The sequence below is a fragment of the Macaca nemestrina genome, chromosome 5 (genome assembly GCF_043159975.1).
Source record: "Macaca nemestrina isolate mMacNem1 chromosome 5, mMacNem.hap1, whole genome shotgun sequence".
NCBI lineage: Eukaryota > Metazoa > Chordata > Mammalia > Primates > Cercopithecidae > Macaca > Macaca nemestrina.
In genome coordinates this window covers 13,842,492-13,865,516 of record NC_092129.1, presented here as the reverse complement: position 1 = coordinate 13,865,516, position 23,025 = coordinate 13,842,492, and the positions used below count along the sequence as shown (strand labels likewise).

The 23,025-nt window shown below is 35.1% G+C and overlaps 1 protein-coding gene across 9 annotated transcripts in view; it reads right to left on the bottom strand.

Annotated features, from left to right (window-relative positions):
- The window catches only part of LOC105492046 (centrosomal protein 57 like 1), a 57,907-nt gene that overhangs the window by 5,235 nt on the left and 29,647 nt on the right, over nucleotides 1-23,025 (bottom strand). For 6 of the 9 annotated variants that reach the window (XM_011758893.3, XM_071096276.1, XM_011758892.3 and 3 more), the window contains 6 exons: nucleotides 12,469-12,631; nucleotides 10,905-11,084; nucleotides 7,875-7,996; nucleotides 4,180-4,296; nucleotides 2,817-2,894; nucleotides 2,254-2,340 (listed from right to left, as the gene is read on the bottom strand). In XM_011758893.3, coding sequence (XP_011757195.2) covers nucleotides 2,254-2,340; nucleotides 2,817-2,894; nucleotides 4,180-4,296; nucleotides 7,875-7,996; nucleotides 10,905-11,084; nucleotides 12,469-12,628 — 744 coding nt within the window. In that variant the 5' untranslated portion in view covers nucleotides 12,629-12,631. Of the gene's footprint in view, nucleotides 1-2,253; nucleotides 2,341-2,816; nucleotides 2,895-4,179; nucleotides 4,297-7,874; nucleotides 7,997-10,904; nucleotides 11,085-12,184; nucleotides 12,284-12,468; nucleotides 12,632-23,025 lie in introns of all 9 variants that reach the window. The other 3 variants (XM_071096278.1, XM_071096279.1, XM_071096281.1) reach the window with 2 other exon arrangements.

Below are 23,025 nucleotides of genomic sequence, written 5' to 3'. Positions count from 1 at the left end.
ATTGATACATACAACAACTTGGATGGACCTCAAGGGAAAAAAGCCAATCTCAAAAAGTTACATACTGTATAATTCCATTTATATAATAATATTGAAATAATAAAATATACAGATGGTGAACAGATTAGAGGTTGCCAGTGTTCAGGGAAGGGGATGTGTAGCTATAGAGGGATTGCATGAAGGAGTCTTTTAGTGGTGGAAGAGTTCTGTATCTTGATTGTTGTGATAGTGACATGAATCTACGCATATGATTCTCTCATAAAATCTACACATGTGATTTCTCTCTATGTAAAACTCTCCTACTGCTGTAAGTTACCATCTAAAATTACAACTCTAATCATGTCCCTACTTTTCTCAGAAGCCTTCAATAGTTCCTGTTTATAGAATAAAAGTTCAAACTCTTAACATGGCATTCAAGGTCAGCCATTAGCTCACCCCAAGCTGTATTTTCCACTTTAACTTCCACTATGATCTCATCTCACCCCCAATACTGGACTATTACTTATAGGTCCCTGGAAAAACCAACAATTCCCTCAGACTGTAATATATTTTTCCTTATCTCAGTCTGTCAATATTTAATTCTTCAAGGCTTCCTTTAATATTGCTTCTTGCATTACCTTTCACATATTCCTTTGTCTACATAACACCACAACACTTTGTTTAAACCTCTATTAATCTTCTATTATACTGTTTCATACTTATATATTTATCTGTTTCTCACAAATTCCTGTCCAATTTTTTTTATCACCTAGAGATACCAGTCTATGTACATCAAAATGTAAGAGTTGAATGAACTATGTCCAGGACATGGAGAAACAGTGTGATAGGAAGCAGGTCTCTCATAGAGGCTTCCTGAAATCTAATCCTACTTTCAGCAACTTTAGCACTTCCTCCGTCTTTAAAAAGAGACACCATTATTTGCATACCCTGTGAACTTGGGATTTGAACTAAGTACTTCCATGAAATGATTCTGCTGTTAATACTCTCTTCTCTTCCAGGAGTTACCTTTTCTTTCCTTCATTTCTTTTATCTTCTTCCTGTACCTTCACTATTTTTATAATAAATAGGTAAACTGAAAAAAAGTTCCATTAACTCATCAGAGAAAGGATGCCATAAAACATACATACTGGGCAGTATGTGTTCCACTGGCAAATTACTTACAGTGATTTTTCTATTTGGTTTTGTAGCTGTGAATCTCATTGCACAAACAAGACACAAAACAAATATTTAGGAAAGGAAACAGGCAAAATAAGTCATATTGGGAAAATATTGTTCGTTATTATAGTTTGAAAATTCTTTAAAATGAAAAAATTATGAAAAATACAGCCCAAGTATTGAACATTAATTTTTACTTATGTAATAAAAGAGTAGCCAAAGTTAAGTATAATGTTTTCTCCATTATTTTATCCACAAGCTAAGCATATGGCAGTGGCCAGAATTCCCAAATAGCATCTCCTGTCTCCCACAGCAAATGACACAGAGCAACACTCACTCCATTCATATCTGAATAAATAGTAATAATGGCCATCAAAACCATAATTCCAGAATCATAAGATTAAAAGGGATTAAAAACTTTTTTCATACCATTATATATAATTAAGAAGGGTTACTTGAATAGAATACACTCAAAACATCAATTCATCTAAACAAAATATTGGTCTATAAAGTACTAACTCTCCAATCCTTACTTTTAGGCAAATTCACAAGAAATAAGCATAGAAATTACATATAACAATAAATTCCCTATATAAATGACTTTACAGACTTAACAGGTCTGTAAGGAAAACCCTTATTTTTTTATTGTGTATATATTACATAAAACTGCTTTCAGGATCTATTATTTTTTCAATATCTACTGTGTTGTTTAGTGCCTCTTTTATAAAGTATCACAAAATATATTTCTCCAGAAGTTTAGAAAAATGTTAATCTTTCTAGAAAAACTGGAGTGCTTCCTGTTATTTCACAAAGATAGTGATACTGTCCATTATATGTTCCTTTTTGGTTTGGTTGTCAAGCAAATTCAGAGCTAAATTTTGTACATGACTGCTGCTACTTTTTAAAATCTGAATATTATGAAATTTTCTGTCCTTACACCCCAAACCATCATCCATTACTTGGCACGCATTATTGCATGTCTTTTATTATATATCTTCAAATCCTTTTGGGAAAGGGGTAGGTATAAGCATTAAGAGTGTGTATAAGTCAGTATTAGCAAATAAAAGTATAGTTTGGGAAAAAGTTTTATATGCACACCTTTGAAGATGTCTTCTTTTCCTTGGAGTGCTTTAGATTTGAAACTGAAGACATTATAATTTTACTGATTTCAAGTCCAGTTTGAAGCTGTAATATTTTTTTAAAAAGTTATAACATTGATTTATAACATGCAAAAACATTGTAATGAGATATCAGGTCTAAGTTTATAAATATAAAAATGCTTTTTGAAGAAGAAAAGAAAATTCAAGATACTGTTTTTATACGTGTGAAGGTCACTAAGTCTATTGGTAATTACAATACTTTTCTGTTTATAAAAGAATAAATTATTTAATATACATATAGAGATCAAACTGAAAACAATCTATCCTAGGAGTTCCTTCAACTGAGAATATGTGTATTTGTCAGAATTTCAAAAGATTAAAAGACCTCTTGGTAATACATCCACGTATCATACTGGCTGACTGAGAATTTCATTATTATAATGAAAAGACAATTTAGGAAGCAGAAATTAGAATCTAGAACATAGGTCTCAGTTAATGAAGATAAAAATATAATAAAACATATATGGTTTACTGTGATAGATTATATAGTGCCATATTTACCTCAGAAGCTTTGTCTTGAAACAGCTTACGTTGATGTTCTTCTTCCTTCAGTTTTTCTTCTAAATGTTTAATCTTGTCCTGCAAAAGAGTAAAAACTAAGATTGTCATATAAAAACTAGAGCCAAATATCCTTTGTTTCTTTTCCAAATAGAGTCCTAGGGGGTCCTGATTCTTAAGAGTTTGGCAAATTAAGGCAGAAAATAAGAAAAAGGAATGGCACAAGACGTTAAGATTTTTCCTGGCTTTCTTCCCACTTCTTTCTTTGCTCCTTTACCTTCTATTACACACAAGGAGAAAACAAAGGGAAAGCAAAGAATATACACACACATAGGCTTTATTAATTTCCAGCAACAAAATCATGATGAGGAAACTTTTAAGGGCACTAATGGTGTAGAAGGTCAAACAATTATAGTCTTGGGTCTCAATGTTTCATTCGAAACATAAAAAAAATAAGTTTCTACTATTTGCATATATATGATAAGAGTGTAATTTTGGGAGAAGAGTGAAAATACATAATAGAAATATACAATGTGGTCCTTGTTACTTAAGAGCTTATACAGATTGAGGATCCCTTATCTTAAGTGTTTGGAAGCAGAGATATTTTGGATTTTGGAATATTTTCATTACTAGTTCGGCATCCCTAATCCAAAAATTCTAAATCCTATATGCTCCAGTGAACATTTCCTCTGAACATTGTATTACTGTTCGGAAAGTTTTGGACTTTGGAGTACATCGGATTTTGGACTTTTGGATTAGGGACACCCAACCTGTATTGTATGAAAAGAAAAAAAGAGTAATATTCACAAAACAATAAAACAACAAAGCAAGGAAATAACTTGACAGGGACTATATATATGTAACCTTATATACGTAAGTATTATATCTTATATCTGTGGTGTGGTTCAGAATAGGAGGACAGTGCCATTTCAAAGTGAGAACTTCCTGAGTGTTGGAGAGGTCAAGGAGGACTTCCTAGAGGAGTACAACTCTAAGAAAACCCTATAAAATGGAAAGGATTTGGAGGGAAAAAGGATGAAGAGGGGAACTGGTATAGGCTTAAGTTGACTACAAGTGGTGAAAGACAATTTTTCAATACTCTTTAGGTAAAGTATCTGACAAATAAAAATATCCCGCCATATTAGAAGTCAAAATTACAATTTCACATCAAAAGACAGCTAGCTCATTCATACTGTGACAGAACACATTAACTTTTCACTCTATAGGTGAGAATTCATATCTGGATTATAAAAAGCTGTAAATGAAGTTTTATAAATCTAAGATTTACTCTACATTCACATAAAATACCAATTATGCTTAACACTAAAGATTTATTCCTGTTGTCATCACTTCAAAGAAAGCTTACCTCAGCAGTTTTCTGAGTTGTTGTAAGTCTAAAACACTCTTTTTCTAAGACATCAAGCTTTTCAAGTTTTGCATACAGCTTAATCTGATCTTGTTCTTTTTCCCTCTGAAGCTGGGCCTAGAAAGGATAAAAATAAAATAACAACCCTGAATTTGGCAAGTAATGCCAATGGAACAAGAATAATACAATTTCTGAGAATTCAAAACACAATGTAAATATCATAAGAAACATGTACATAAATGCACATACTTTAGGTGCTTACAAGCAAAAAAGAATATCAAACATGTTTTGTTATTTATTTTTTTCAATCTTAAAGTCATAATTTTTTAAATTTAAATTAAAAAAATTTTTTTTCCTGAAAATCAAACACTTTTAAGAAGCAAATATAACATGCAAAAAAGGCCAGGCGTGGTGGCTCATATTTGTAATTCAAGCACTTTGGGAGGCTGAAGTGGGAGGATTGCTTGAACCCTGGAGTTTGAGACCAGCCTAGGCAACATAGTGGGACTCCTCCTCTACAAAAAACTTAACAATCAGCCGGACATGGTGGTACATGCACACCTGTAGTCTCAGCTGCTTGGGCTGCTGAGATGAGAAGATTGCTTGAGCCTGGGAAGTCAAGGTTATGGTAAGCAGTGACTGTGCCACTGCACTCCAGTCTGGGCAACAGAGTGAGACCTTGTCTCAAAAAAAAAAAAAAAGTGCAGATTAGATGTGTTATATTAGTATCAGTGAAACAAACTTGTTTATGCATCTTTATATAGAATATAAATTAATTCTACTACGGAAAACTTTTCTTTTTTTGAGAGAGTCTCGCTGCTGCCCAGGCCAGAGTATAGCAGCGCGATCTTGGCTCACTGCAACCTCTGTCTCCTGGGTTCAAGCGATTCTCCCTCCTCAGCCTCCCAAGTAGCTGGGATTACAGGCCCCTGCCACCATGCCCTACACTAGGTTTTGTATTTTTAGTAGAGATGTGGTTTCACCATGTTGCTCAGGTTGCTCTTGAACTCCTGACCTCAAGTCAACCGCCCTCCTTGGCCTCCCAAACTGCTGGGATTACAGGCGTGACCTACCAATTCTGGCCTAAGAAAACCATTATTAACAAAACCTGTATTAAATAGTGTTATTTACAAGGTGACCAAACATACTCATTAACTTACCCTCTCTCTAACAAAGAAAAGCAGCTATCAGAGGAATAAAACATAAAAATAACATGGAGAAAGGGAAAGTTATATATTTTATATATATATATACACACACATACACACACATACACACACACACACATGCACATCTATATGCTATTTTGTAATGGCATTTATAACCATACTAATGTAAGGTATTAGTAATAGGGGCAACTGTGAGGGAGCAAGAACTCTTTCTATACTATCTACTCAATTTTCTATAAATCTAAAATGGCTGTAAAAGATAAAGTCTAGGCCGGGCACAGTGGCTCATGCCTGTAATCCCAGCACTTTGGGAGGCCGAGGCGGGTGGATCACCTCAGGTCAGGAGTTTGAGACCAGCCTGCCCAACATGGTGAAACCCTGTCTCTACTAAAAATACCAAAAGTCAGCTGGGTGTGGTGGCGGGTGCCTGTAATCCCAGCTACTTGGGAGGCTGAGGCAGGAGAATCATTTGAACCAAGGAGGCGGAGGTTGCAGTGAGCCAAGATTGCGCCACTGCACTCCAGCCTGTGAGACAACACTGGAACTCTGACCCCAAAAATAAAAAATAAAAAAGATAAAGTCTATTAATTAAAACAAAACCAAAAACAATACCAATAAACAGAGTCTTGGTAACCTGTGGTTTAATAACATTTAGGTGAAGTCTCAGAGAAGAAGAGAGAGAGGTGGGACAGAATAATTATTTGAAGGATAATGGTTGAAAATGTTCTAATTTAATGAAAAATATTGACAGATTCAAGAATCTCAAAAGGTTCAAGCATTAAGAAACCACTTAGCAACATATTGTTGAAAACCAGTGATAAACGGGAAAATCTTAACAGCAGTCTGAGAAATGATGACACATTCTGCATAGAGGAATAAAGAGAAGAACTCTGATTAGAAACTATGAGATCCAGAAGGCAACAGAAACATAATCTTCAATGTGCTGAAAGAAGAAAAGATGCCACCTAGAATTCTATATCCAGCCAAAATATCTTTCACAAATGACAGAGAAATAGACTTTTCCAGATAAATAAATGCTAAGACAATTCTTAGCATTCTGATATTTTCCTTCAGATGGAAGGAAAATGGTATCAAATGGAAAACAAAATCTACACAAAAATAAAAAGCACAGAAAATGGTAAAAAATATATATTTTTGTTTCCTAATTTTCCTGAAAGGATAATTGACCATTTGAAGCAAAAATAATAATGTACTGTGGGTCGTATGACATATGCAGAAATAAAATGTATGAAAACCATAGCACAAGGGTGAATAAGAGGACGCATATTGAAAGAGGATCCTACATTATATGTGAAATATTTTAATACAGATTTATGGCAGACTGTGGTTAGTTAAGAATACATATTTTAGTTCACAGAGCAGCTATTAAAAAGGATCATAATTTGTTTCAATATCAACTAGAGAAAGACCCTCATCTTATTCTTCTTCAGAATAGTTTGGCTATTCTTGGACCTTGGCGTTTCCATATAAATGTTAGAATTAAATTCCCTGGTTCCTTAAAAATCTGTTAGGTATTTGACTGATCAAAATCCAGTAGTGATTGGTACTTTTACCCTTCTGCCAAGAAAATGCAAGGATATTAGAACACTTTAAACTACTTTACTTCTTCCTAATATATAAGCCATTGTTCTGATGAATTTTAATTCTTTATATTTAAACCATACAAATCTTAATTATTGTTGCCTTATACAATATTCATTTAGATTTATCCACATTATTTACCATCTTCATTGCTCTTCATTCCTTCATGCATCTCTGACGTTCCACCAAAGGTCATTTTCCTTCTGTCTGATATCCTTTAGTGTTCTCTTTAGAGTGGACCTACTAGTAACAAACTATCTCAGTCTTTTTAGTCTTAAAATGTCTTTATTTCTGAAGGATACTTCCCCCAAGCATAGAATTCTAGACCAGTATTTATTTTCTTTAAACACCTTAACTCTATCAGTCCCTTGTCTTCTGGGTTCAGTACTTTCAGTTGAGAAGTCAGCTATCACTTTAATTGTTGTCTCTTTGAATGTAATATTTTTTTTTTCTGGATGCTTTTAAGATTTTACTTTTTTTTTTTTTTTTTTTTTTTTTGAGACAGAGTCTTGCTCTGTCGTCCAGGCTGGAGTGCAGTGGCACGATCTCAGCTCACTGCAACCTCCACCTCCCGGGTTCAAGCGATTCTCCTGCCTCAGCCTCCTGAGTAGCTGGGATTATAGGTGCCTGCCACCAAGCCCGGCTAATTTTTGTATTTTTAGTAGAGATGGGGTTTCACCATGTTGGCCAGGTTAGTAATTTTACTTTTTAATACATTTTGTAACATTCTTAGCCATTATCTCTTCAAATATTGCTTTTCCCCTATTTTCCCTTTCCTTTCCTTTTGAAACTCCAATTACACATAAGTTAGACCTCATTCTAACATTATGCCTCTTTTGCCTTTGAATTTTCCCATGACATTAAAATATTCTTCAAAAAGATACAAAATTATATTATCATTCCTTATAGAAAATATGCTCTCACCTGTTGTTCTAGGATCATGTTCTTTTCTCGCTCTACATTGAGAACCATTCTCTTTGTATATTCTAGTTGCTTCTCTAGAAGAGTACAACGAGACTGGGCTGAGCTTAACTGTATACTTATATCTATGAAAAAGACAAAATAATAACCAGTCAATTACTTGATTATCACATAGATCAGAGATTTGGTTATCACAAGAAATGTATTATGTGAATTCAATCAAGAGCTAAAAGTTCAGAGTCTCTTTTATCTTTGAGTATTGACTCTCCCAGAGTTATAAAAATACATTTGTAAATAGCTCATTAATTACATAGAACTGGTTTAATATTGTCTCCTCCTAAAAATCCAGAGGGCACACTTCTGAAAGAGGAGGATGTCAGTAACTTGTGGGGTGATAAATATCCTGGTTGTTAATGAAAATAACATCATCTGGAAAAACAGAGGCTGAAAGCTTTTACCTATCAGTATATTTCTTCTCTTTCAGGAAACTCAAGTATATGCATCTACCACTCTCATTTTCCCCTGTTCCTGACTGCTGGCAGAACAGCTAATTCCACAGCAGAAAGCAACCTATTTCTAATCCTTTAGCTCTTTAATTTCCTTACCCCTTTCTTCTACTTTTGTCCAATTACCTCAGAAATATTTTTCTCCCCATTTCTTCACTGTACTTCTAAGTTGAAACAAAAACTTGAGCCTTGTTTATAGGCATAAGTGTAGTGTAAAAATGAAAAAGAAGGTCGTAAGTTTTGAAGTGAAATTATGTAAAAGACTTATGTTCTAAATTTCTAACATTTTTCCTAATTTCCACAGAAGCCTCCCCCATTTGCCTATGTCTTCTAATTAACTTTGCTTTCCTCTCAAGTTAAATACAATTCTTTTGTATACTTACAAGGGATGTAAAGGACCTCTTCAAGGAGAACTACAAACCACTGCTCAGTGAAATAAAAGAGGACACAAACAAATGGAAGAACATATCATGCTCATGGATAGGAAGAATCAATATCGTGAAAATGGCCATACTGCCCAAGGTTATTTATAGATTCAATGCCATCCCCATCAAGCTACCAATGAGTTTCTTCACAGAATTGGAAAAAACTGCTTTAAAGTTCATATGGAACCAAAAGAGAGCCCGCATCTCCAAGACAATCCTAAGTCAAAAGAACAAAGCTGGAGGCATCACGCTACCAGACTTCAAACTATACTACAAGGCTACAGTAACCAAAACAGCATGGTACTGGTACCAAAACAGAGATATAGACCAATGGAACAGAACAGAGGCCTCAGAAATAATACCACACATCTACAGCCATCTGATCTTTGACAAACCTGAGAGAAACAAGAAATGGGGAAAGGATTCCCTATTTAATAAATGGTGCTGGGAAAATTGGCTAGCCATAAGTAGAAAGCTGAAACTGGATCCTTTCCTTACTCCTTATACGAAAATTAATTCAAGATGGATTAGAGACTTAAATGTTAGACCTAATACCATAAAAATCCTAGAAGAAAACCTAGGTAGTAACATTCAGGACATAGGCATGGGCAAAGACTTCATGTCTAAAACACCAAAAGCAACGGCAGCAAAAGCCAAAATTGACAAATGGGATCTCATTAAACTAAAGAGCTTCTGCACAGCAAAAGAAACTACCATCAGAGTGAACAGGCAACCTACAGAATGGGAGAAAATTTTTGCAATCTACTCATCTGACAAAGGGCTAATATCCAGAACCTACAAAGAACTCAAACAAATTCACAAGAAAAAAACACACAACCCCATCAAAAAGTGGGCAAAGGATATGAACAGACATTTCTCAAAAGAAGACATTCATACAGCCAACAGACACATGAAAAAATGCTCATCATCACTGGCCATCAGAGAAATGCAAATCAAAACCACAATGAGATATCATCTCACACCAGTTAGAATGGTGATCATTACAAAGTCAGGAAACAACAGGTGCTGGAGAGGATGTGGAGAAATAGGAACACTTTTACACTGTTGGTGGGATTGTAAACTAGTTCAACCGTTATGGAAAACAGTATGGCGATTCCTCAAAGATCCCATTACTGGGTATATACCCAAAGGATTATAAATCATGCTGCTATAAAGACACATGCACATGTACATTTATTGCGGCACTATTCACAATAGCAAAGACTTGGAATCAACCCAAATGTCCATCAGTGACAGACTGGATTAAGAAAATGTGGCACATATACACCATGGAATACTATGCAGCCATAAAAAAGGATGAGTTTGTGTCCTTTGTAGGGACATGGATGCAGCTGGAAACCATCATTCTTAGCAAACTATCACAAGAACAGAAAACCAAACACCGCATGTTCTCACTCATAGGTGGGAACTGAACAATGAGATCACTTGGACTCGGGAAGGGGAACATCACACACCGGGGCCTATCATGGGGAGGGGGGAGGAGGGAGGGATTGCATTGGGAGTTATACCTGATATAAATGACGAGTTGATGGGTGCTGACGAGTTGATGGGTGCAGCACACCAACATGGCACAAGTATACATATGTAACAAACCTGCACGTTATGCACATGTACCCTAGAACTTAAAGTATAATAATAATAAATAAATAAATAATTCTTTTGTATTCATTTTTATTGGTTTTTATATTGTTTAATTGCTAGTGTTGTTCTGTATTTCAAATTCTAAAGTTTAGTGTTAACTGCAAATACAAATAAATAAAAAATAAATATTCAATTACGGGTTAAATTGGATTTTGTTGGTTATTCTGAAAATATTCTAATTTTTAAACACAACTTGTCTAAAATCTTAATTTTTCCTTTAATTTCTAGAATTTATGAATTATGCTAAGTTAGATATGATAGAGGTAAGTTCAAAACTGTATCTTTTTCTCACAAATATCAAAAGGTCTGAGAACAAAGCCACAAAGTTTGAATATATATAAGAACAAAGATATCTGAGTACATCGGCTTAGACTAGGTTTATTATTTTGAACTGTATACTCTGGTAACTCCTGGTTTCTGAGAACTACTGCATTTCTTACCTTTTTTCTGCTTTATCAGCTCCTGGTGTGCCAGATTTCTCTCATTTGTTTCATTCTCTAAGGCCTTCTTATACTGCGCTGCTTCTCTGGAAAGAATGTTCAGGTTATCTTCAGCCTGTGTTCTCTCCAGCTCTAAATGATGAATTTTTTCCTGAAGAGTTTTTAAGGCTAAAATAAGAGCTGTTGAAAAAATATTTTGTTGATATTTTCAGTGAAAGTTTCTGAACACTTACAATCAAAGTAACATAAGAAAAATAAGCAGTATATTTTTGTTAGTGAGCCAGAAAAATGTACAAGTAATGCATATTCTTCAAAAAATGAAAAATAATGAATAACACTTTAAAGAAGGGCACATTTTCTCTAATATATCTTGTAAAAACAATATATCTATGATTGTATTTAGTGATTTCTAAGACTGAGAAAGGTAATAACCATGATTTTAATTTAAAAAATAAATATTTTCAAATGAAAGGACTTAAAGAAGACAATGTAGTCTAGGGAGCATAAGTGTCTGAATATGAATAAGGAACATTAAAATATAATTTCTACTAATTAACATGGCAATTTAGGTTTAAAGTTAAAGGTTTTTTTCTCAGTTCTTGATGTATTCCATTTTAGTCAAATCACACATATTTACTGTTTCTTTGTCCATGATACAGTATTAAGAAACAGGATAATTATAACCTAATGGTTTACCTAATGTCAGACCTGAAAGATAATAGTACACTATACCACTGTGACTTGTATTCAACTATATTAATATCTTCATGATTCAGATAAGTTAAGAGTTTTAACTGTCATATACTTTATATCAAATTAGAAAGATGCTTGCTAGAGATTACCATTTGATTTTTATAAATGAGATAAATAAATTATATTTATTCCTCTTTACATGGTATCTGTAGCTGGCACATTGATTTGCATTATTATTTCTTATAGTTTATTCCACAAAACTAGTTTATTTATTAACAGCAACCATTATTATAGAATATTTTAAAAGTAGGTGATAACAGAATCTTAGAAAGGAATCTGCACAGCTTAAAATATGCCTGGAGTAATACAATGTTTTCCTAATTCAACTTTAAGATCCTCCTACATTTCTATTTTAAACATTAAAATACTAGTATTTTGTAGTTACTCTGATATACTGGCTTCCTAAAATATTTTCAAGAATAATTTTGGATGTATGCAATTTCTGAATCTAATTCTTGAATAAGATGCAATTCCATTTAATTCGCTAACATTCTAATCATGTGGTTTAGAAGGATTCCAAATCTGACCTTTTATTCTTCAAAGAGTATTTTCCTGTTTTCAAATGATGTTTTTATGATAACCCTGTGATATGTGTCCAGCTGGTTATATTAATCTTCATTTTATGGCTGTAGAAGCCAAAATAAAAAATGTCAAGTAATTTGTCTAAGTTCATAGAAACTTTTAGCAACAGAATCAAAATTAGGAGTTTTGTTAAGATTAAATATATATAATCATATTGTATTCCACATAAATACGAAAGGTTTTTTATAGCAAGCTTTTTACCATTCTTCAAATTCTATATCAGCATTACCTTGGCTATTTGGGCTATGAAGTATCTTAGAAGAGGTAACCTCTAAGTTCGCAGGATGGCAATTCTGAGATGGTTCATTCTGGGTGAATGAGGGAACAAATACTCTTTCTGGAGGTTTATGATAGCTTCCCACTATACTATGCATTAACTCAGAATCCATTATCTGTAGAGAATAAAGGAACAATATAATATAGTATCATTCTTTCCTATTTTGAGGGTGAACGCATTATATAAAAATTCAGGTGAAACTTCAACATAACAACATAATCATATACTGTGGAGTTGTATCTTTAGGAACTTAATTATAAATTCAGCTCTAATAAGCCTGGCAATAAAAGAAAGAAAAATTACTATTTCTTGTGTAAGTAGTATCGACAATTCTGCCTGATTTTCAATAATCATATACCCTGGAGTAAGCATGACATGAGGGCCGTGAATTTACTGGTTTCTCAGTAACTCACAAATCCTATATATCTATCATAGTCTGAGCATCGCTCTACAAGCAGTGTGACTCTAGGATTTAAAGAGAAAGTACATATTCTAAAAGACAACAGAGCTTTTAAAAACAAGCCAATAATATGCACTGATTCTCTAATACTGATTGTTGAATTCTAATGTATGGCTTCCTAAAGGATTTTCAAGGGTAATTTTGGATATATGAAATATCAGAATCTAACCTTTGAATAAGACACATCTCTGCTTAGTGTATTAGCATTTTAGTCATCTAGATTAGAAAGTTTCCAAATCTGAAGAATCGAGACTACTTAGTTTTGTTAGTCTAGTTTTTATTTTGTTGCTGTTTTTATTTTGGTAAGAGAGCCCTTTTAACCATTTTAGCAGGTAATTTTTGGTCTAAAATTTCCAAATCATTTTATTATCCTTTCTGCAATTTAAATATTTTAGAAATGTATTCTATTTTTTAATAGATTCTAGTCAATGTTAATTAAATTAATTCATAATCACATAAGGTGATAACTGCTCACAAAAAAATAACTCACTGGCAGAATTTTAAGAAAGCTTGCTTCAATATGTAAATCCAAGAATTACACTATAACATTAGCTTATTTTGATTTTTGAGAGTTGTACATTTTCCATGATTTCACTACCGCCTCAATTCACAAGACAAGAAAGGCAGGCACATCCCAGGATTATATTTTCTGGAAGAGCAGAAGGCACACTTCACTTCCTAGAATTTTCTACTTTAGCCATTGCCATGATTGGCTATCTCCTAGAATATTCTGATTGGTCTAAATTAGAGGCTGTAAAGCCTAAGGTTTGCTAAGATACTTGATGTTTTTTGTTCTTGCAAGGCAACCATATTTTGCTATTGTTGTTAGTACCAGCTATCTCAGACACTGTCCCATGGGATACCGCATCTGTCTAAGTTGTTCCCTCAAAAAACAAGAGATCAACATTAGTCACAGCTGGCTCACTAGAAAGTGGAGGTAAGGCCCTAAAGTACGTAAGTCCTGAAGATGGTTGTATGTCTTTAGAGAGAGGTAAGTGGTTAAAGCTATCCCAAGAACACTGGAGCTACTCAAGATATCGGACTCAGTTTTCAGCTCCGGGTGGGTTTCTCCAATGATAGAAAGAATGAAATTTTGCTATTCGTCACTACACACTGAAGTCCTTGGGATATCTCTGCTTCCTCTGACCTAAGTACAATATTATTTCACAAACTGGATATTGTACCAATTAAAAAACTGGTCCAAATTTGAGGTTTTTAATGTATATGAAATAATGACTAGTTAGAAGGTTGCCAGTAAGTTAAAAATTAAACTACAGTTTATTTAAATTAAATGTGTAGACACATATTAAAGTGGGCACAAGCAGAATAACCCACTGATAGGATAAAAACAAGATGAAGAAAAAGAAAACAGTAAAGAAACGAGAGGACAAGTGATATTGTGACACAGAGCTCAGAGATTTTCATTGTAATGGGATCTCAGCTTAACCCTTATAATCTGGTCCTATGTTGTAAACAAGTGCATAAGCCTACTAGAAGCTTATTTATATAAAGCACTGAAGCATCCCGGGAGAAAAACTCACTCTGAAGGAAGGCGAAATAACTACAAAAGGCCTTACATGGCTAAGGAGAGGAGGAGTGATTCTGAGTAGACTATGGTGGTGGTCATTTTAATTTATCTCTGACCTAGTGCCATGACTCAAATGTGGGTTCTAAAAAGAGAGAGAGTTTAAATAAAAACTGAGAAATGTTTCATCAATATCTCTATAAAATATCAAGGCATTAGCTTCCCTGATTTGTGTAAGATGTTATATGACAATGGAGGGGGAGTCAGATGGCTAGCAGTTTTGGCCCCTTTCTGGTGCATCGGTTAGTAGTATTCAGCAAGAGAGAGAGAGAGCAAGAGAGACAGTGAACAAGAGTGAGAAAGCGAGCGAGCAAGAGAGAAACAGAGAGAGATCACAGATGGAAGGGACACATTTATGGGCGTGTATGAGAAATATTTCTAGGGAAAAATTTCTGAAAATACAGAGAAGTACTTAAATCCCAATCTCTAGAATTCTGGTATTTCTGATACCGGACTTAGCTAGCTGTTGGTAACTGAAAAGACCTCAGGAACTCTTATGGAACATTTTATTGGTGTCTGCAAGTAAGGGCAAAAGGCTATAAAATGTGAACCTCATTTGTATCAAGCCTGGGAAACTCAGGTTGTACCTGGAACCATTCTTTTTTTTTTTTCTTAAAATTTTTATTTACTTTTTATTCTAAAAACAAACAAACAAAAAAACGGAATACATGTGCAGAATGTGCAGGTTTGTTACATAGGTATACATGTGCCATAGTAGTTTGCTGCACCTACTGACTCGCCCTCTAAGTTCCCTTCCTTTACCACCCACAGGCCCTGGTGTGTGTTGTGCCTCTCTCTGTATGCATGTGTTCTCAATGTTCAACTCCCACTTATGAGTGAGAACATGCAGTGTTTGGTTTTCTGTTCTTATGTTAGGCTGCCGAGGATGATGGCTTCCAGTTTCATCCATGTCTCTGCAAAGGACATGAGCTCATTCCTTTTTATGGCTGCATAGTGTTCCATGGTATATATGTACCACATTTTCTTTATCTAGTCTATCATTGATGGGCATTTGGGTTGGTTTACCTGAAACCATTCTTGACAGCTTGTGAACAACCAGGGAAATTACTCCCTGTCTTTACGGTCTATAAAATAAAGATACTCTAATTGGCTGCCACTAAGATCCCATTGCATAAAAAAACTATCCCCCTAAAAAGAATGCTCTAGACACAAACACTTTACTGCAAAGCATTTTTTTACTTTTTATAGAGGAAAACACTTATTCCACAGGACTACTAGGGAGATGACATTCCTTTATTTCAAAAGTCTTCTATAGTATCTCTGACCATTCACCCAGAATGAACCATCTCAGGAAGCTGAGGCAGGAGAATCACTTGAACCTGGGAGGTAGAGGCTGCAGTGAGCTGAGATTGCACCACTGCACTCCAGCCTGGGTGACAGAGCGAAAGACTTTCTCTCAAAAAAATAAAATAAAATAAAATAAAATAAAATAAAATAAAATACAAGTTTCAGAGCAGACTTCTTTGGTTCAAACTGAAGCACTGCTGTGTGACCTTGATCAAATGTTTAATTTCTCTGTGCCTCAAATTCCTCATTTGCAAAATAAAAATTAAAATGGTATCTTAACACAGGGGTTCCCAACCTCTGGCCTGCGGACTAGTATCCATTCTTGGCCTGTTAGGAACCAGGCTGCCCAGCAGGAGGTAAGTGAAGGTGAGCAAGCATTACCACCCAAGCTCCGCTTCCTGTCAGATCAGGGCAGCATTAGATTCTCATAGGAGCGCGAACCCTATTGTGAACTGTGCATATCAGGGATCTAGGCTGCACGCTCCTAATGAGAATCAAACTAATGTCTGATGATCTGGAATGATCTGGGGTGAAACTGTTTCATCCCCAAACTATCCCCCTACCCCTGCCGCATCTGTGGAAAAATTGTCTTCCACAAAACCGGTCCCTCCCGCCTTAACATATAAGACTGCTTTAAGGATTAAATGAGACAATGTAAGTAAGGTACTCAGAAAGATGTCTGATACATAGTAAATGTTGATTCATATTAGCAATGATTATCTTTAAGGGATAAAGGAGAAGAACAATTCAAAGATAATTCTCAGATGATCTAACTTGGCTACTGTGTAGATATTAATTTAATTAATTTACCAGGGACTAGTACTCAAAATATCTGAAGAACTATAAATCAGAAAGAAACACAAAACCCAATAGAAAAAATAACCATAAGGGACACTTCAAAAAGAGGAAACATAAGTGGTTTATAAATACAGGAAAAGATGCTCAACCTCAGTAGTAGTCACGGAAATGCAACTTAAAACCACAAATTAGTATTTCATATCCAACAGTTAGGCAAAATGTAAAACTGACAATATAAAATTTCAGAAATGATGTAGAACTATGAGAACAGTAGTAAGTGTTGGCACATAAACTGGTACCAATTTTAAAACAATTTAGTATTATGAAATAAAAGTGAATATATATTTCTTTACATATACATATATACATACAGATAGATATTACAATCTGTGAATAAATCTTAGAGAAACTTTTACATATCATCACCAGGAAAGACATTATTAAGAATATTTGTAGCAGCACTATCTATAATAGCAAAAACTAGGAATAGCCGAAATGGATAAACAGATAAACTGTGGTATATTTACACAATGTCCTAACAAAGACAATGAATAATTTGTGGTAAAGATTTCAATAAGGATGAATCTTAGAAAATTGTTGGGTGAAAAATGCAAGTTACTGAAGAAGACTATCATAAAATTTTTTGTTATTGTTGCTGCTGTTTTGTGTTTTTTAGAGATGGTGGTCTCACTATGTTGCCCAGGCTGGTCTTATTCACACATTTAGAGTTCTAATTTTAAACTCACATTTCTTAGATCTTTAACTGTAGGAATTCTTCGAAGTCAATGTTTAAAGCACCTTTCTTCAGAGAAAACTTCTATTTTTCTGCTAGGATCTGAGGCACCCCAAACCAAAAGCATCATTAAACTAAACCTTTAGATTAAGATTATTTTTGCAAGGCGAATTTCAACTTCAAACTCACATGAGCATAGGATTGTGATGAGGAATTCTCAGGAAAGATTCTTTTTGTGTATTCCAATCAAAACCAAGGATGAGATAGGCAGTGTCATTCTAAAGAGCAGGCTATTTTCCTTAAATTATCCACAGAGGATGATTCACACTTTGGGGATCTCAGCTTTATGTTGCAGTGTCCAAACTTATAACTCATAATGCCTAGGCTCAGATTTCCTCTGTCCCATGCAAGCAGGACTATCTCCTTAAAGCCCAGGTTCTGGGCCATAAGGTATCAGAAGGCAATTTTAGAGGTAAAGAGGTTCTATGGCTCACTTATCTCCATGGAATTCGGCCTTCTCATTATTTACAGCCTTGTATTTTCACCTTACTTCGCTGCCAACTCAAGCAGACTTAAAAAAATTTTTTTTAAGTATTTTATCCAGCATTTAAAAACATGTTCTTTACCGGAAGTTTCTCTAAACATCTAGTCTGCCAAATCGCTTGAAATAAAATACTGCAATAGCTTTAGACATACTTTAGAGATACTAACTGCTTTAGACAAACCAGTTTTCGTTGCATACACAGAATGATACTTAGGCTTCAAAAAAGGAAAAGGAGTTTATATCTTTTCATTCCAGCTACAATTCTCAAAAGTATTCCATACTGTAAAGTTTGTTCTTCTTCAATTATAGTAAAGTGAATATTATCTGGTTAGTTATTAACTAAATAGAGAGTTCACTAGCAGGATTCAGATAACAGAACAAATAGTAAACAATCTATAGGCTGAGAATAAGAAAAAGTATCAGAACCTAATTCACATCTTAGGCACACTATATATTCAACATTAAAAATATGCAATGACTTTATAGGAATACTATAGTAACCATCAAATTCCAGAAATTTAGAAGCACTTTAAGTATTATTACACTTCAATGACATTCATGTATATTTACAGTAGCAGCAAATCTTACATTTAATATACCGATCTTTTGACACTCAAATTGATCTACTTAATGTAATTTATAATCAACTTAAGAAAATCCCTCGATAGATATGAAAAAATCATTATTTTGTAACCATCACAATAAAGGCTGATTTAGGCAAGAAGCATCAATAACTGCTAAATCAAGGGGACACATTTTAATGAGGAGCAGGATAGTTGTATGGTCCTAAAGTGTATTTCCCATAGAATGCTTATAAAATGCAAGGAAAAACTAGTAACTGAATAGTAGAAAGACAAACAATACTCTGATAGGATGATTAAAATTAACATCACCTATGAGAGGTAGAAGGCCATCGTGTGCCTCTGGATATGAAACCCGGAAAAGGACACAACATCACTTATGCAGTACTCTGGCCAGAACGCATAACCTGAATCTCAACATGAGCAAATACCACATAAACAACAAATGAAAAACATTCTATTTTTCTTTTTTTAAAAAAAAGCCAGCAGAGAGGTGGTTGTTTTCTTAAAAAATGTCAATTTCATAAAAGACAACCACACTTCTGTATATGTATGCAGAAGAACTGAAAGCAGGGTCTCAAAGAGGTATTTGTATACCTATGTTCATAGCAGCACAATTCACAATAACCAAAAGGCAGAAGCAAACCAAATGCCCATTGATAGGTAAACAAAATGTGATATATACAAGCAATGGAATATTAATCAGCCTTAAAAAGGAAGGAAACTCTGACAGAGGCTTGATGAACCTTGAAGATATGATGCTAAGTGAAATAAACCAATCACAGAAAAGACAAACATAAGATGTTTGTCTTATATAAGTTTGTCATATATGTGTTTCCACTTACAGGAAGTATCTAAAGTAGATGAACTTACAGAAACAGAAGGTAGAATGGTGGTTGCTGGGGAGGAGTGAAAGGAGTTATAGAGTTTCAGTTTTGCCAGATGAAAAACTTTTAGAGATTGGTTGCATAACAATGTGTGGTAGGGGAGACAAATATGATAAAAAGAATCTTTGATTCAATGGGCTTGGTTCCATAACAAAAGTATATGCAGAAAGCCATGGGAACACAAAGGAGAGGTTAACACTCTCTGACTGATGGAGAGATAACTAACGCCAGAAATAATCTGAAATTATGAAGAGTTTTGAAAGAGAAGTTTAGGTTAATATGGCAGAGTGAACATATATACTTACTTTTGCTTCCACTTGGAAACTCACTAAAATAATATTTTTAAAAAAGAAAGATATAAACCTGCGAAGAGAAGGATCAGTAGAGGTGACAACAAAACTTTGGAAAATGGAAAACAGATGTATGAGTAATAACAGGCTTAGCTAATGCAAAAAGGCAGACTCCAAATCCAAGTAAGAAATGTGACTTTTTAAATTTTACCCAGCAGGATCCTGGAATGGCTCAGGAATTAGCCACACCTCTGTAAGCAGTAGGTAAGATAGAGCTGGAAACTAGAGAACAGGTTGAAAGTTTAATGTAGAAGTAAATTATATGCCCAAATACCCTCTGCCTTTCCATGCAGCCATGAGTATTCTACCTTCATCTGGGAAGATCAGAATTTTGTTTTGTTTCTTTCTGAAGAGGAAATTATAGAATATCTCTGGACTGGGGGACACTCAGAACAACTGAGGGAGGGGCATGAGACTGGAAGCTGGAAGACTAATCAGTTCCCAGAATGTCGGCAGTCTATATTATTATATCCAAGTGAAGAACTGAGGATCCATTTTCTAGGAAATACGAATAGCTTAAGTTAATAAAGACACTAAAGACAATAAAATGAATTGATTGGATAGATTTGGAGTTTCCAATTAGTTTTTTTGGTTTTTTGTTTTGAGACGGAGTCTCTCTCTGTTGTCCAGGCTGTAGTGCAGTGGTGCGATATCGGCTCACTGCAACCTCTACCTCGCAGGTTCAAGCGATTCTCCTGCCTCAGCCTCCTGAGTAGCTGGGATTACAGGCGCCCACCACCATGCCCGGCTAATGTTTTGTATTTTTAGTAGAGACGGAGTTTCACCATGTTGGCCAGGCTGGTCTCAAACTCCTGACCTCAGGTGATCCACCTGCCTTGGCCTCCCAAAGTGCTGGGATTATAGGCACGAGCCACTGTGCCCGGCCTTCAATTAGTTTTTCAGTGCTCCCATCTTACATATAAGCTATCTAACTAAGGCTTACCAAACATTAGGAAAGACAGAGACCAAAGCAAACAAACAATAAGAGGTTTAGCAGGAACACAAAAACTGGCAATATACCATTAGTGAAGATAGAATGTATAATCATTGAGGACGATGATAGATCCTAGTGAATTTGTTTGGAGTACAGTGAATAAATGTTGGCAGTAAAAAACAGGCTAAAAACGTATAAGGGCCAAGCCACAAAGGATTTTGTATATCACATCAAGGAGTTTGTAATTTATTTGATTAGACCATAGAGAGGTAATTAAGGACATAAAAGGGAATAACATGACCAGGTTTGCATTTTGACAAGTTCATTCAGCTGGCCTTAAGGTGAACAGACAAAAGAAGGAAGAAATTATAGGCAGATGGACAAATTAAGAGGTTACTAAAGTAATTCAAACAAGAAAAATATAGGTCTAAAATAGGACTGGAGTAGATGAGATAAATATGAAAGATGCTGAGAAGATATAATCAAAAGGACTTAAGAATCTGCTACAAATATGCATGTAGGTTGGATCTAGAGATAGAGATTTGGTTATCAATTAGATCACCCAAGGACAGTATAAAGAACAGCAATTTTCAGTGTGTGCATGTGTGCATGACAAAAGAGGTAGCTGAGACTCACTGCCTTTGCCCATTAGGGAACCACTGTGGGTCCTCCTCAGATGTGTTGAGACAAAATTTTATAAAAGGTTAAGAATCACAGATTTGGCTGGGCGCAGTGGCTCACACCTGTAATCCCAACACTTTGGGAGGCCGAGGCGGGCAGATCACGAGGTCAGGAGATCAAGACCATCCTGGCCAACATGGTGAAACCTCATCTCTACTAAAAATTTTTTAAAAATTAGCCCAGCGTGGTGGCACACGCCTGTAATCCCAGCTACTCAGGAGGCTGAGGCAGGAGAGAATCACTTGAATCTGGGAGGCGGAGGTTGCGGTGAGCCGAGACTGTGCCATTGCACTCCAGCCTGGGTGACAGAGGAGACTTGGTCTCCAAAAAACAAAACCAAACAAACAAAAAAAGATTAAGAATCACAGATTTGGGAGACAAGTGAAGGAAAAAAAAAAAAAAACTCTCAAAGGAGATTAAAAAAAAAAAAGCAATAAGAGAAGTGGGGAAAAGCAGGAGAAAGTGATAACAAAGGAGTAAAAGTGAGAACAAGTACTTACTATTTATGTCTAATACACTATGCCTCCCTGAAATAAAAAGAACACAGGACATGGCTTCTGCTATCTGACTGAGTCTGCAATTACACTGTTGAAAAAAGACTGACATAAGACAATGAGAGGGAGAAAAAAGAAAAAGGGAGGGGGGTGAGTCAACAGTGTATCAAGTAAAATTGGTTTACTTCATAACTACTAATAAATTTTTACTGAGCAGCCTCTAAACTCATTAAATAGTCTGAATATAAGAAATACATTATTACATGAGTAGAACAGCCAGTTTTGGGGTTTTTTTGTTTTGTTTTTTTTTTGAGACGGAGTCTTGCTCTTTTGCCTGGCTGGAGTGCAGTGGCGCGATCTCGGCTCACTGCAAGCTCCGCCTCCGGAGTTCACGCCATTCTCCCGCCTCAGCCTCCGGAGTAGCTAGGACTACAGGCACTCGCCACCAAGCCTGGCTAATTTTTTGTATTTTTAGTAGAGATGGCGTTTCACCATGTTGGCCAGGATGGTCTCGATCTCTTGACCTCGTGATTCGCCCACCTCGGCCTCCCAAAGTGCTGGGATTACAGGCGTGAGGCACCGTGCCCGGCCAATAGGCAGTTTTTTAAGAGTACAAAGTAATGCCAATCTTTTACAAATATTTTATAAATTATAATATAGCATCTAATTGTTCATGTGCAGTTAATTCAACTCAATACATGCAATAAGAGCTATCTAATTTTCAAGTAAACTCATCAAGTGCTGAATTTAAAATAACCAGGCTTATGAATATTCTATCTAATAATTAGATTTCTCCTTATTGAACGTGTATCCATTTAGTTTAGAACATATAATGTCTAAGGTCACTTAAATGATTAGACTCCCCATCATCTTTACCAAGATCTAGTTTATCTTGACTATTCAGTTCAAGAGAAAATGTTCCTAATTTAATACAAAGTAAATGAGGAACAATATAAAACTGTATAATTATAGCCTATTTTTAAAGGACAAAGATAGATACAAAAAACAGATTTAAGTTATTAAATGTTAATAGATGGACAGCAGATTTTCATGTTCTTACTTCCACCTTCTAAAACATTCTCCCCAATGAACACATATTACTTTTATAATGAGAAACAAAAATTTAATAAAATATTTTCTCAATTAGATTTCCA